Genomic DNA, 14,952 nt, shown 5'->3' with positions numbered 1-14,952 from the left:
TGACTCATTGGGACGGGTATACTACACACTGTTAGATTAAAAGGGGAAACTTTCGTAGTGTGTGTCATTGTAATTGTTTAGGTAGAATAGGCAGAATATGTATGTGAAGCAATTGATTCTTTTTGACACAGGCGGGGAAGTTATTTATACTGAACATTTTAATTGATTTTCAGGGAGCATTAATCCAACCAAAAAAGTGCATCATCAACACATAGATGTAAAATAAGTAGGAATAAATTATAATTGAAAATGTAATAATCTAGTGGTATAATCTCACTTGTCAAATGTTTCATGGACATAACTGTGACCTTTGCTTAATGATTCAAGTGCCTCTAGTGGCACTATTGAATAAGGCTGGTGGCGCTCAGTACCAAAAAACATAATCACCAGTGAATCTGTCCAACCACTCGCAGGTTGTGAGTTGAACAAGCATTCAATTTTAAAAAGCCATTCTGGTCGTCCACGGATTTTTTGTTATTGATTTTTCTAAAACTTGAAGCTCAATATAGGCCATTTCTTCATTGCGCTATGAGAAAAACAGACAGCAACGAATACTGGATCATGAAGAAGCTTTTCTTAAACATTTCGAATACTTTTTCTATATGAACAGTAATTACCATTTAGACAATTATCATCATGATAAATACTGCTATTTGGCTATATCAACATTTTTGACGCATTTAATATTTCAAATCAGCACTGATATTTTATATATTTGAAATATGTAATGAGCTTGCATGAATTCTGAAGAAACTTATAAAGAAACAGGTTTTCAAGGCTTCTTGTGGCTAACACCGGTCAGAGCATCGTTGGAGGCGACCAAAAGTACCGCAGGCGCAGTTCCCTTCCACATTTGTACGGGAATCCAGCCCGGTTGTTCTCCAGCCAGCAGACAAATAGCATCAACCGTAGGAGGGGAAGAGATACAGACTCGTTCAGGCTAATTGTAGCAGCCAGCATTCGCAGGTGTAACACTGATCCGCCTGTGTCTGGAACTGGGGTATAATCTTGAAAAGCCGTCCAAAGTATTGAGAGTGAAAAAACTGGGAGAGTGTAGCACCAAGTACAATGAGCGCCCATTTGTCGCAGACACAGAAACCCACATATGACTCCGTCGAATTCAAATTTGATGAGCAACACTGAAGCGTCTTTGGAATCTTAAAAAGTGGACCCCACGACTTTACAATCATGCGAAACACTTGGTTGTCTGCCCGGAGTTCGATTTTGGAATACTGGACATCGGCCATTCTATGTCTCTTTTGGATTCAGTACTCTTGTGGGATGCCTCATGTCATTCGAATAGGTAAGCTTTATTAAGTGTCTATTTACGTGTAATATGGACCGGCTATATGTAAATAATCAGTATCGTTCTTAGAGTGGAAATCATATCTATTTAGGAAAGTGAGGGTGTCTATCTGTGCTTGTGCAGCATCTGTGGTTTTTGGAGTAACGGTCTTGCCCGTCATCTATAAAATATACATGTTTACGCTCTTTTCAAGGGTATGCTATCAGATGACTGTGTGCATGTAAAACAATATTACAGAGACTATAGCCCACAGTACTTTATACGACAGTGATACATTGGATTAAATTATGTGCAACTATTGTGACTTCATGTCAGGAGGCTTCGATGCAACCACATTGTAGTCGATAGGAGTAAAAATGACCCCTACCCATGCTTGTTTGTTTTTCAATGCCATTATTATCTTATAGTCTATTATATGTTACCTATGTGGTTATCATGTGGCAATTGATATTGTTGATGCGTTATAAATACATCCTATATCAATACATATGACTAGTCTTCATCTCACGTCAGTTATTCATTTTGGAGAAGGTTGACATGCTTAAAAATGCTTGAAAAAGTAGAAAATGTTTGCATAGAAATACAATATAAGTATGCACAACCCAAAACATATTATTTGTACTTAAGAGGGCAAATAGGGAACAACAACATATATTAAGGTGCCCCATGTGCTGAGATGGCACATGTGTCGCCTGCCTTGGGCAGCCGCATGACGCGTACTGTAGGCCTATGGAATGAAGGAAGTTTGTAAGCAACTCCTGCGTAGATCTCTAGAGCCTTTATTCACTATCTTTCCCCTTTGCTTTACGGTTAATGTGATGACACAAGTGAGCGCGTGATGCTGCCCCAGTCTTTTGGAATCACTCCAAGTAAAACACAATGTGAGAATTCTCATTCTGAGCGCGGAGATGTGATGAAACGTTTTGTGCGGCGAGGAGAGAGGGACAGAATGAAGATCAATATGTTTTTGTCCCAAGGCAAATCGTTTTTGACAAGTGGCTCGGTGCCACGCAGGACAATTACTCAAAATGGCATTAGCCGAAATTAACGTAGCTTTACAAGGCTCAATGTAAACGATGGAGAGCAATATGATAGGGCCCAGGACAAATGTGTGTATTTTGTCTTAACAGGTAACCTAACAAGTCATTATGTAAAATAGTGAACAAACATATAAGAATATAAAATATAGTTTTAAGTTTTACAAATTGTGAGGTATAATCTATTTATCCCAAATCCAATCCATTTGTTTTTAAAGAACGGGCAGGCATATGTCTTACAGTAAAATACATGTTATTACATAGTTATTAGGCTACATCAGTCTAGTTTTTAACCACTAAGACAGCCATATAGGCCATACAGTCCCCATTCTAAATAATCAAATATTTTGAAAAATACATGTTGACTTCTGGTAGTTGAAATGAGTTACCTATATGTATTTTTTCCTATACAAATTATTAGAAAAATATTGAGAGCAAACAAAACCATGATGCCTCACTAGAAAACTATGCGTTGTATTGAGTATTACAGATGTGGTTTGTCATCACTTATTCTTGTTGGTCAAGTCTTGATGATTGACTGCACCATTGTGAACAGCTATGACATTGTTGTGGAGAGTTGTGATTTCTTAGATGCTGTGTAGAGTCTGCTTTGTTTTAGTGATGCAAATTGAAGAATTTTTGTCAAAATAACCTTTTTTTCTAGTAGCGCAGCACATACAATGGAGTCTGAAAATAGCCTGTGACAGGTCTTGTTGTTGAAATGCCACAGAGCTGAGACAGATTTACCTAGAAATGTGCTACAGCTGCACTATTGTCTTTAAAAACAAATATTATTTATTCTAGTCCAGGTGCAGTTCTTTCTGTATCTGTGAGTTAGTCTTTTGACAAAAGGCAGATGAGAAGGATGTGCCAGGAAAAGGGGCTGAATTTGAGTTGATGTCCACATGAACAAAAACATACAAATGCTTTAGAACAGAAAAATGAAATGCATGGAAATGTGTCTGCGAGAGTGTTTTTTTAAATTTTTATTATTATTTTTTTTACCTTTATTTAACCAGGCAAGTCAGTTAAGAACAAATTCTTATTTTCAATGACGGCCTAGGAACAGTGGGTTAACTGCCTGTTCAGGGGCAGAACGACATTGTCAGCTCGGGGGTTTGAACTTACAACCTTCCGGTTACTAGTCCAACGCTCTAACCACTAGGCTACCCTGCTTCTTAGGCATATTTTATACGTTAATAATATAGTGACATCTATGTCAATAACACTGTGTCTCTGTGTAAATCTGAATTTCTATGTTCATTTCTGAGTGCCTTTTTAATGGGTTTGTATATCTGTATGCACTTAATCTACGGTATGTTTGTCTGTGGCAGGACTGCCCAACCCTCTTCCTGGAGATGTACCGTCCTGTGGGTTTCCAGTCCAACCCTAATTTAACACACCTGATTCTACTAATTAGCTGCTCAACAAGGCCTTAACTAGCTGACTCAGAACTGTTAAATTAGGGTTGGACTGAAAACCTACAGGACAGTAGATCTCCAGGAAGAGGGTTGGGCAGCCCTGGTCTATGGGCATCATCGCATGCATCATGTATGGTATATGTTATCCTAGGCCTAGACTACACGTGCATGCGGGGTGTCAATTGGCAGTCGCCATACCCTAGCTCCACATCAACAATTAAAAATAGGCTACTAAAATTATTCCAACCCTGATTAAAAGCCAAATGCAGTTTAGTGATATGAGTGGGTTGACTTTAGGACCATGTGATAGCCTGGCTGGCTGGAGTTATGGAGAGCGCATCAATGAAGCTGCAGGGAGAACAGTGTGTAAAGATAGCTGCAGTAGATGGCTTTGGCTAGGTAAATGCTGTTTGACTTGACAAGAAACTAAACTAGAGTTTTAATCCCGGTGCGTACCAGTGAATTCTTGCATAACGTGTTTGTAGAGTGTTATTAATAAGGATCCGCCCCATTTTTTTAAATTTTCACCTAAAATGACATACCCAAATCTAACTGCCTGTAGTTCAGGACCTGAAGCAAGGAAATGCATATTCTTGATACCATTTGAAATGAAACACTTTTGTTTGTGGAAATGTGAAAATAATGTAGGAGAATAGAACACATTAGATATGGTAAAAGATAATACAAAGAAAATCATCTTTGATTTTGCAAGAGAAAGGCCATAATGTATTATTATGTCTATGTCCTGGGAAATGTTCTTGTTACTTGCAACCTCATGCTAATCACATTAGCCTATGTTAGCTCAACCTTCCCGTGGGGGACCCACCGATCCTGTAGAGGTCCCCTATTGACTGAGGTGAGTGAAACTACAGCAACAATGTGATAATGTCTGGAGTCAATTTAGCTTGCCATACCCTCAGTTTAGCTGAAATGACTCCGCTGTGTGCATGTACATTATGTGTGACGTAAAGAGAGTGTATCCGTGAGTATGTGTGTGAGTGTGTGTTGTGCTTGTGTATGAGTATACTATTCACGCACTCACACTCTGGGTTAAAGCCATTTATCAACAGACCACCAGAGGGCCCTGTTGTAGTTCATGGTTGCCGGCCAACGTTGAACAATACGTTACAATGCCAATCAAGCAAGCAACATTCACTGGAAGTGGGTGGTGGTGGCGGGCCAGTTGCGTGGGGTGTTCTGTCTGTGCAGTGTCTGCTCTTCGTTAGGTAGCCTAAGCAGTTCTCTCCAAGTACACCATCTGTGTAATGGTGGGCATCCAAGGTGGAGTTGTTTCCATTGATTTGAGTGCTTTTACAGTGCATAGCTCCATACTGAGGGCCAGATGGTCAATCACACTCCTTCTGCAGGCCTGTAAACGTCTGAGGGAAGAAAAGCCTCTTTCTACTGTATCTAGGCCTATTGTATTCCTCCTAACCTTCAGTGTTCTCCCTCTTCTCTTCTTTTTCTTGTCTTTGCTAAACACTCATACCATCATAACTATGATATATAGATAATGTATAGGATAGATTGATTTTAGTATATTTTTGCGAGGCTACCCTGGTTGACAATGAGGTCTGGTTTTAGCTTATAGTCAATGAAGCTCAGACGCTGATTGTGTCTACCGGTGCTCATGAATAAATGTATTCTCTCAGTCATACGTGGAAACAAGGACCATGTTAAACGGTGCAACACTGTATAAAAGTCACGAATTCAGGCATTTGCTTGTGCTTTGTCAGAGACTACACCAACAGCATGCCATTGAGAAAATTCTAAACAAATCGAGACATGATCTCTTTCAAGGACAGTCTCGCAAAAAGAAGCATTCTTGCATTCTTACTACCCGCTACTCAAAGTGCTCTGAACAAATTAAGGGAATCGTTCACAAACATTGGCACATTCTGACCCTCCTTTGGTCGAATTCTCGTGAGAGATTCTCAGAGATCAATTGGTAAACTCTGATTTACCACCCCAAAATATCCCTGCACAACGTCTATTTGCGCCTCTACCAGATGGAAACTACAAGCGTAGATCCCAATCAAAGGTGTTATCACTTGCTCCACTAAGGCAGGTATTTATATTTTAATTACTTCTCCTTGTGGTAAAAATTATGTGGGTAAAACAAAGCGCAAATTGAAAGTACGACTCTCTGAGCATCGTAGCACCATTGGATGCAAAAACTCGACTTACCCAGTTGCGGCCCACTTTTTGGAGCGAACCATTCAATATCGTCCCTACATTATATCGGCATCGAACATGTCACCCTCCCTAGGAGAGGGGGTGATCTCGATAATTGATTAAATAAGAGGATGCCTGGATCTCTAATTTAAAGACTCTTGCTTCTTTTGGTCTCAACGTAGACTTTGATCTGAAGCCGTTCTTGTGATTTTATTGTAGGCTTATGTAGCTATGATTTTATTTATTTATCCTTTATTTTACCAGGTACATTGACTGAGAACACGTTCTCATTTGCAGCAACGACCTGGGGAATAGTTACAGGATTAATGAGCCATTTGTAAACTGGGGATTATTAACACCCCTACTCTTACAATAAGTGCCATGGGATCTTTGATGACCTCAGAGAGTCAGGACACCTGTTTAATGTCCCATCCGAAAGACAGCACCCTACACAGGGCAGTGTCCCCAATCACTTCCCTGGGGAATTGGGATATTTTTTTAGACCAGAGGAAAGAGTGCCTCCTACTGGCCCTTCAACACCACTCCCAGCAGCATCTGGTCTCCCATCCAGGAATTGACCAGGACCAACCCTGCTTAGCTTCAGAAGCAAGCCAGCAGGGGTATGCAGGGTGGTATGCTGCTGGCAATATGCCAATCGTTAGTGTTTTTGGTATGTTCTGTTTATATCTGAGAATTAACCAATGATATCAGGCCACACCCGGCCATGATTACAGACACCCGTGTGTGTCCTTTTGACTCTATATAAACGAGTGACCCGCAGTGTTTGTCATTATACCCAGATGAAGACAGCTTGTCTGTCGAAACGTTGGTTAATAGGTTATTCAATTATTGCATCTGAGCTCTTAGAGTTTGCGGCTCTCCTTTCATTTCTCTAGCCAGTACGTTGCCTAAGCAAGTGTGTGTTTCTTTCACCTCCAGATTTCTCTATAGCATCCTGTCTGACTTAGGGTCTAAAGCTTTACATCCAAAGCTATAGTTGTTCATTTTGTGTGTCTTCTGTTAAAGTGATTCTCTCGAACAATCGTGTAATTTCAACCAGTAGCTTTGAATGTGGTGCTCATGAGCCAGAACGTGTCCCCATTTCTTGCGTACTAATTGCGTCCAATTGTATACTACGTCATCCATTTTGTTTGATGTTACGTCATGAAAATGTTTTAATGAATAATAATATACAGTATATATATATAAATACTAGCAATTTGTATGATATGTGATGAGTCCAATTCGTAGAACATGTTGTTGTGCTTAAGATCCTGCACTTTGTCTTTAAATGATGTCAACTTCAATGGATGCCAATGGTTATGTCACAAATTCAGCCAACCACTGAGCTTTGAGTATGCTTCATTTGACATGGGGTAGGCTATAGCACCCATTTTAAAATGACAAAATTTATGACAGTTAGAGGGAAGTTACTGAAAGCTATGTGATGCAATGCAACTATATAAATACCTGAACAGCCGGTAACGGAAAATATGGATTTTTCAACAGCTTAGAACAATGATTATATATATAATGGATGGCTCACTCTCATGCCTCACTGTCATAGAGCAGCCAATGCTTATGCTGAGAAACAATGAAATTACAAACCAGCCCGCCCACACGCCATTTAATAGATACTTATAGTTATGCTTGTTTAATTTTTGTTGGAGGCAGAAGATTGATTAAACTAATTTGTAGTCTCTCGTCTCTTTTATTTCTTAATGCTGCTTTTCACTGCCAGACAGGGATGTATTGAATATTCAATTACTTTATCTACCTAATACTTTATCATGGCCAGTTAATCAATCTTCCTCATGATATGACATCGCTTTCATTTATTTTGCTCCCTTTTGCCTCTCCTCAAACAGCCGGTGTCTGCGTTGTCATTTTGTCTCCCCAAATGCAATTTATGCTTTGGGGAAAACACTACCAAAATACATTTTCTGTGTGAAATAACAGTCGAGAAGTCTCAAGATGTATTTTCTGCTGTATGCATTGTGACTGTTCCAAAGCCACACTTCTGTGAGGAGAATTAGAGCTGCGTTCGCTAGCTGCTGCTCGGTTGAAATTCTCCAAACACGATGAGTCACTTCAGAGGCTGGTCTTTATCCCTCCCAACCAGAAAATGTTCTTCATGTGATTAGCCTCTCCAGAATGCAGGCGAGAAGGAGAGCGCTCTCCGTTCACACACTCTCTCTCACATACACACACAGACAAACACACACTTACCTAGATCCTCCTCACCGGGGTTCACGCAAACTTCTCATTTTAAATGACTCGCAAATATTTCAAGAGGCTGCAAGAAGGGCCGTGGTATAATACTTCGCTTCTATTTATACAAAAGTTGAACTCAAGGCCGTGTGCAAAAGAATTCACCTGCAAAGTTCCGACAACAGAAAGAAGAGAGAGAGAGAGAAATAGTTGTGCTGGATAAAGAAAGGCAACAGCGAGTGGTGAACACATCAACAGTTGTGTGAAGTTAAGATGGCCGTCAATTGCCAGAGTGGAAAACAAATATTTCATTTTCATGTAAATCTGTCTCTAGACAGAATAGGAGGCAAGCAGGGAGAATCCTCTTGGCAGAGAGCTAGACTAGCAGCCTGGGAGTTGTTGTGGTGCATACGAACAAAGACTGGGAGAGGTCACAGTACAATTGTATCCAGCGAGAGTGGGCTCCTTTGATGTGTGTAATGCAGTGATCACTGTTAGTGACGCAGAGACAGAGGAGGAGATTGAAAGGGAAGAAGGATACAACAGTTATTCAACCTGTACAAACACACTTCACTTGCCCACTCGTACACACAGGCACAATATACACAACGTCTTCACTTAATAACTCATGCCAGCAGGCTACTCCCTCTCTCGCTCTCTCTTTCGCTCTCACTCTCTCTTTCTCACTCTCTCAACTACTACATCCATAGTGACACTTCAACTAACATACATAAACGCACGCTCACAAAAACTCCATCCACAAACACACTCCAGAACATATGTCTGGTCTCACAGGGGCTCTTGTACACAATCCAATTCCATTCGCTGTCAGCACACTTGCGGGCCGTCATTAGCTTCAATATAGCTGATGAGAAACGGCAGATGTTCATTTTGTTCAGGAGAGGGCCCTGTCTCAGAATGTGTTGTTTCCAGTTCTCCGCTGTCAGCAGGACACACTGTTTCTGCTCCATAGGAGACAAAATGTTACCCTACAAACAAGCAAACACTCCAGGCAATATACTGAAATATAGGGCTATTGTTAGGAATTTTCATATTAATGTGTTATGAATCCAGACATATGTCACCGTAAGTGACATATAACTACAATGGTTAAATTTCACTATTTTGACATAATCTAATGAGATTCTAATGAAAGACAATAATAGGAAAGGTTTAATATAATGCATTATGAAAAGGTTGACGAGGTCAACAAGAGGTCATAGAGACACAACGTGTCAACACCAAGATGATTATATGCTATACTTAGCAACAAACGTTGTGTCAAGAAAGTGTACACCTGCCGTGTACATTAGTAGAGCTGTTGTATTATGCATGCTAGGTAATGATTATTAAATCTAAAATCCATTGAGGATTAATGTAACGGATATCCCTAACAGTAAGGTAACCCTATGACACAGTAGGGCCTTTTAGCTACACAGCTAGCCTAGCTGTGTTCCCACACCAGATGGTGTTTTCATATCATACTACAAAGTGTGCGCTCCACAGTGAAAGATCTGCGGCAAGCATATGCTTCTGATAACCCTCACATCAATGCTTCCGTCTAGTTCTGAAGAAATTTGCCAAAAACTTGAGTTTGGGCTGGAGTTTTATTGAGTCGAGTTTCAGTATTTACTGTTGATGTTTTTCTAGATTATTCTTCTGTATTCGGTATGAAGAATTGAGGTAATGTATTGAATTGAACATAACCAAAAACTGCTTGCACGCATGTGGAAGTCAGGCAAATGGCCACCTGATAAAGTCAGTTAACCATCTCCCTGTCTCTCCCCAGCAGCCTTCTGGGACTAAATGTCATTATAGCAGCCGGATGTGTGCCTTCCTGGATTTGACAGTGTTTTAAAATTCATGGCTTGTCAATGTTTTTTGGGGGGGGGTTGTAAATGTTGCTGTACCGAGGCAATGAATCAAATTTCCTGCTTTAGCCATTCGTCTTTATTACGTGCCCTTGTCCTTTCAGTTTGACTCCCTCTCTCAGCCTCCTCTGGGTTCTGCTGGAAAAGTCAAATCAAATTAAAACAGACAGGAAACCTTGATCACCAGCCATTTTATTTTGTGGGTCATGGAGCTCTATAGCATGGTTAATTGGAACTGATCTTGTTGGTGGAACATTTGGCAGGTATTTGTTACATTTCAGCGCGGGGAGCAATTTCTCTTTGGATTTGTAAATGTGCACCCATGAATGCGCCCAAGCACAACATGCACACACCAAGATGTGTTCACAGAGGGGTGACAGGTAGAGTGTTTGGCCAGTAACCGAAAGGTCGCTGATCTGAATCCCCAAGCTGGCAAGGTGGAAAGATCTGCCATTCTGCCCTTGAGCAAGACACTTAAGCCACATCAACATCGATTAAGGCATTCCCCCGCACCTCTCTGATCCAGGGGGTTGAGTTAAATGCGAAAGTCCACATTTTGGGTGAATGCATTCAGTTGTGCAACTGACTAGGTGTCCCCCTTCCATTCCCATCCTACACACGGATACACACAGACAACACACACAGCTATGGTCTCCCATTATTTCTCCCTCCACGCTGCAGTGAGTGAGTGAGTGAGTGAGTGAGTGAGTGAGTGAGTGAGTGAGTGAGTGAGTGAGTGAGTGAGAGTGAGTGAGAGTGAGAGTGAGAGTGAGAGAGAGAGAGAGAGAGAGAGAGGTGTGTGACGCAGCTTGGGAGACTCTTATATAGTTTGTTAATTAGCTTGAACCTTTTGATCCAAGCAAGATAAAAACAGAGCCTTCATTTCAAATAGACATTCAACGGAGCAGTTTCCCCTGCCTTCTCTATAGCAATACTGCCTTATCTGTCAACGGACTGTGTATACTTGTGTAACTATGCAGCTCTAAGACACCCCTTGTTACACAGACATTACAACAGCGAGACCTTTTCTTCTCCTCTTTATAGTAATCAGGATTTGACACCGAAAGTATATGTGGCCTGCACGGGTTTAAATCCTATTTAGCTTGGACTTAGTGCAATGTACAGAGTATGATTTCATTCTGCCCTTTTAATCAGGCACCTTATTGTGATGGGTGTGCTGCAAATGTCAGGTCTAGTCGTGTGATTCCTTCCCTGCATTGTGTGTGAGGTTTAATGGCTGGAGGGGGGGGGGGGGGGGGGGGGGGGTGGGGGGTGGGTGTAATGTGTGTGTAGAGTAGTGTAAATGTGTGTATATGTGACTTGTTTCAGGAAACTAGGCGTGTGTCGCTACTTCAAAGTCATTTGAACGTAAACTGTTTTAATCAAATGCCTTCTGGAACACGTGAGCATTCATGTGCTTTAATTACAAAATAACAAACTTGTATGCCATCTGTAAATACAAATAACATTGTTAAATAACAGGCCTAGTTGGTTTAGCCAAGGAAAAAGGCAGGAACCTTCCCACCAGCCATGATTGGCTGAGATTATGGATGGTCTGGACATGCCGAGAGATGAGTTGTAGCACGCTTCTGTCTATAACATGATCTAGTTAATAAAGTATGTGTAGGTAATCCCTTCTAAAGCAGCTTTTTTTTAAAGATATCATGTAATAGATCTGCAAAAGTGTTGCTCTCCACTTTCTGGAAATAGAGCATGATAGCTAAGGAGGTGGATAAAATTCTGGCATTTGATTGCAAATATGCAGAGGGAGTCGAAAAGAGAACACATAAAAGTCTGTGTCACGGCCGTTAAAAGAAGAGGACCAAGGTGCAGCGTGGTGAGCATACATTTTCTCTTTATTTGGAAAATGACGCCGAACACAACAATAAACCCTACAAAAACAAACCGTGAAGCTAAAGGCTATGTGCCCTAAACAAAGTCAACTTCCCACAAAGACAGGTGGAAAAAGGGCTACCTAAGTATGGTTCTCAATCAGAGACAACGATAGACAGCTGTCCCTGATTGAGAACCCTACCCGGCCAAAACATAGAGTATAGAATACCCACCCCAACTCACAACCTGACCAAACCAAAATAGAGACATAAACAGGATCTCTAAGGTCAGGGTGTGGCAGTACCCACCCGCAAAGGTGCGGACTCCGGCCGCAAAACCTAAACCTATAGGGGAGGGTCTGGGTGGGAATCTATCCGCGGTGGCGGCTCAGGGGCGGGACGCAGACCCCGCTCCACCACTGGCGCATCCCACTTTGGTGGCACCTCTGGTGCGGGGACCCTCGTAGCGGGCCCCGGACTGGGCACCCTCATAGCGGGCCCCGGACTGGGCACCCTCGCTCGCTGCGGGCCCCGGACTGCATACATTTTCTCTTTATTTGGAAAATGACGCCGAACAAAACAATAAACACTACAAAAACAAGCCATGAAGCTAAAGGCTATGTGCCCTAAACAAAGTAAACTTCCCACAAAGACAGGTGGAAAAAAGGGCTACCTAAGTATGGTTCTCAACCAGAGACAACGAAAGACGGCTGTCCTTGATTGAGATCACTACCCAGCCAAAACATAGAAATACAAAAAATAGAGTATAGAATACCCACCCCAACTCACACCCTGACCAAACCAAAATAGAGACATAAACAGGATCTCTAAGGTCAGAGTGTGACAGTCTGTTGTATAATACAGCTGTTTCCGGATTACGTCTTCAAACTAAGGGCAACCATGGCCTCCGTGACAGAGAGGGAGGAGAAGCGTCCATCCATGCGGATATGAGATATTACACGATTTTACACGTTTTTAATTAAGTCAGAAAGTCATTTTAATTTCAAGTTCAAGCGTACTCTTAGCTATCTAGCTAATGTTAGCTGGCTGGCTCGCTAGCTAACGTTACGTGTATGATCTGTTTAGTAATATTATTCGCATCTCAGAGCCATTTGCGTTGCTAGTTATAGCCTAATGTTAGCTAGCTAGTTAACATTGAACCTGTTTGGTTAGCTACCTACAGATTCATCCAGGGTAGTAACATTATGAGTTGGGATTAGGATTCATTGTTTAGCATGTCAAAACAAAATACTTCTCTATGCAAGCACCCAATTCAATAGAATGTTCATGATGTCACTGCAACAACTGTCGATTAGATGTAGCTGATAAATTCGCTCTGGCTATCTACTCCGATTTCAGAGAAATCCCATGTGAGTGTGCAAGAGCGCAGAATAACTGACGAATTTACAAACATTCGTTGAATATGGCCGGTGTCAGTAAATGTTGGCAAAAAAGCTTAATTCAATTGTTGTCAGTAGCATAGTTGGTCACCAATGCTCTGGACTCTCTCTCTACCACACCTGCTGTCTCTAACTCTGAATGATCGGCTTTGAAAAGCCAACTGACATTTACTCCTGAGGTGTTGACCTGTTGCACCCTCTACAACCACTGTGATTATTATTATCTGACCCTGCTGGTCATCTATGAACGTTTGAACATCTTGGCCATGTTCTGTTTTAATCTCCACCCGGCACAGCCAGAAGAGGACTGGCCACACCTCAGAGCCTGGTTCCTCTCTAGGTTTCTTCCTAGGTTCTGGCCTTTCTAGGGAGTTTTTCCTAGCCACCGTGCTTCTACATTTGCATTGCTTGCTGTTTGGGGTTTTAGGCTGGGTTTCCTTATAGCAGTTTGTGACATCGGCTGATGTAAAAAGGGCTTTATACATACATTTGATTGATAAAAACAGCCTAACCAGCTCTGCTAGAACAAGTAAAATGGTCAGAGTGAGCAGTTCTCTCATTTGTGTCTGGAAGTAGCTAGCAAGCTAGCCAACATTAGACAGTTAGCTTGGGTGCTTGACTGCTGTTGTGAGGTCAGAACGCTTGGATCAACTCTACTCATCGGCCAGAGTGTCCAGTGTGCGCTCTGAACACTCGAGAGCAAAACACTCTGAATTTATGAACAGACAATCTAACAATGCTCTGAGTTTACGAACGCCCAGAAAGCATTCTGAGCGCACTCTGGGACTCCAGATTGAGTTTACGAACACACCCATAGTATAAACCAACCTTTAGTGTTTGGTTGTTTTGTACATGGCCTCATATGTGAATACTTAAAGAGATGGGTGGGGCTAATGCTTAAGAGGGTGTGAACGATGCTGAATGGGTGTAGACAACGAAGAGCTCTCCAGGGCCATTTTCCATTTTGAGGTTACAAATGTATCAACTTTCAAAGCAGAATTACTTTCCCATTGTTCCTCAACTGTAGTGTATGATACATCATTTCAAATGTTGATACATAGGACCGAATCGAGCTGGTCGGTTACATATGTGCTAGCGTCTGTGTGTGCATGCTACCAATCAACAGTGGCGAGTGTGCTGGGAAGGACTCATCCTCCATTCCCCCCTTGGTGAGGGGGAGCAGATAAGACAAACCTCCCTGGGCCAAACCATTGCAAGTGTATGGCTATCACTCTGGGGAAACAGAGATCCCTTTAAGACAATTCCGCCTCACACCTTTTTCCCCGGCGGCGACAGTCGGCAACTATATCAGGAGAGATACCTCTCGAGCTTCCGCATTTACTGCACTCGCTCACTTCCTCCATTGACTGATAGATTGGAGGTTGGAAGCTACTGTGAATTTAGTTAACACCGTGAAAGCACCTGAAGATCTCTCTCTGGTCTCTCTGTGTGCTATATAAGACAACCTGGGCATCCTCCTCCGTATAAGGGAATGTTTAACCGTCTACCGTCCGACTGTCCCCAGGGTGCACTATGGTTAACCACAGAGTGTATGCTGTGAATCACTTAAGGGCTGCCCTTCTGCATGTGCCCAGACGAAGATAGATGGGACTCGAGATGGAGATTATCATTAACACGGAGGGATGGGAGAGGAATTGAATTGGGGAGTGGAAGTTAGTGGGCGACTTGGGATTGTCGG

General features: G+C 41.9%; 1 protein-coding gene across 1 annotated transcript in view; it reads left to right on the top strand.

Annotated features, from left to right (window-relative positions):
* The first annotated feature begins 409 nt into the window (after window positions 1–409).
* Window positions 410–14,952, top strand: part of LOC110517528 (glutamate receptor ionotropic, kainate 3) — a 122,087-nt gene continuing 107,544 nt past the window's right edge. The window contains exon 1 of the mRNA XM_021595539.2: window positions 410–1,303. Within this exon, the coding sequence (XP_021451214.1) occupies window positions 1,189–1,303 (115 nt within the window). The 5' untranslated portion in view covers window positions 410–1,188. The remainder of the gene's footprint in view (window positions 1,304–14,952) is intronic.

The sequence above is a fragment of the Oncorhynchus mykiss genome, chromosome 3, assembly GCF_013265735.2.
Source record: "Oncorhynchus mykiss isolate Arlee chromosome 3, USDA_OmykA_1.1, whole genome shotgun sequence".
Lineage (NCBI taxonomy): Eukaryota > Metazoa > Chordata > Actinopteri > Salmoniformes > Salmonidae > Oncorhynchus > Oncorhynchus mykiss.
The sequence above is the reverse complement of the archived record's forward strand: the minus strand, read 5'-3'. Positions and strand labels throughout refer to the sequence as shown.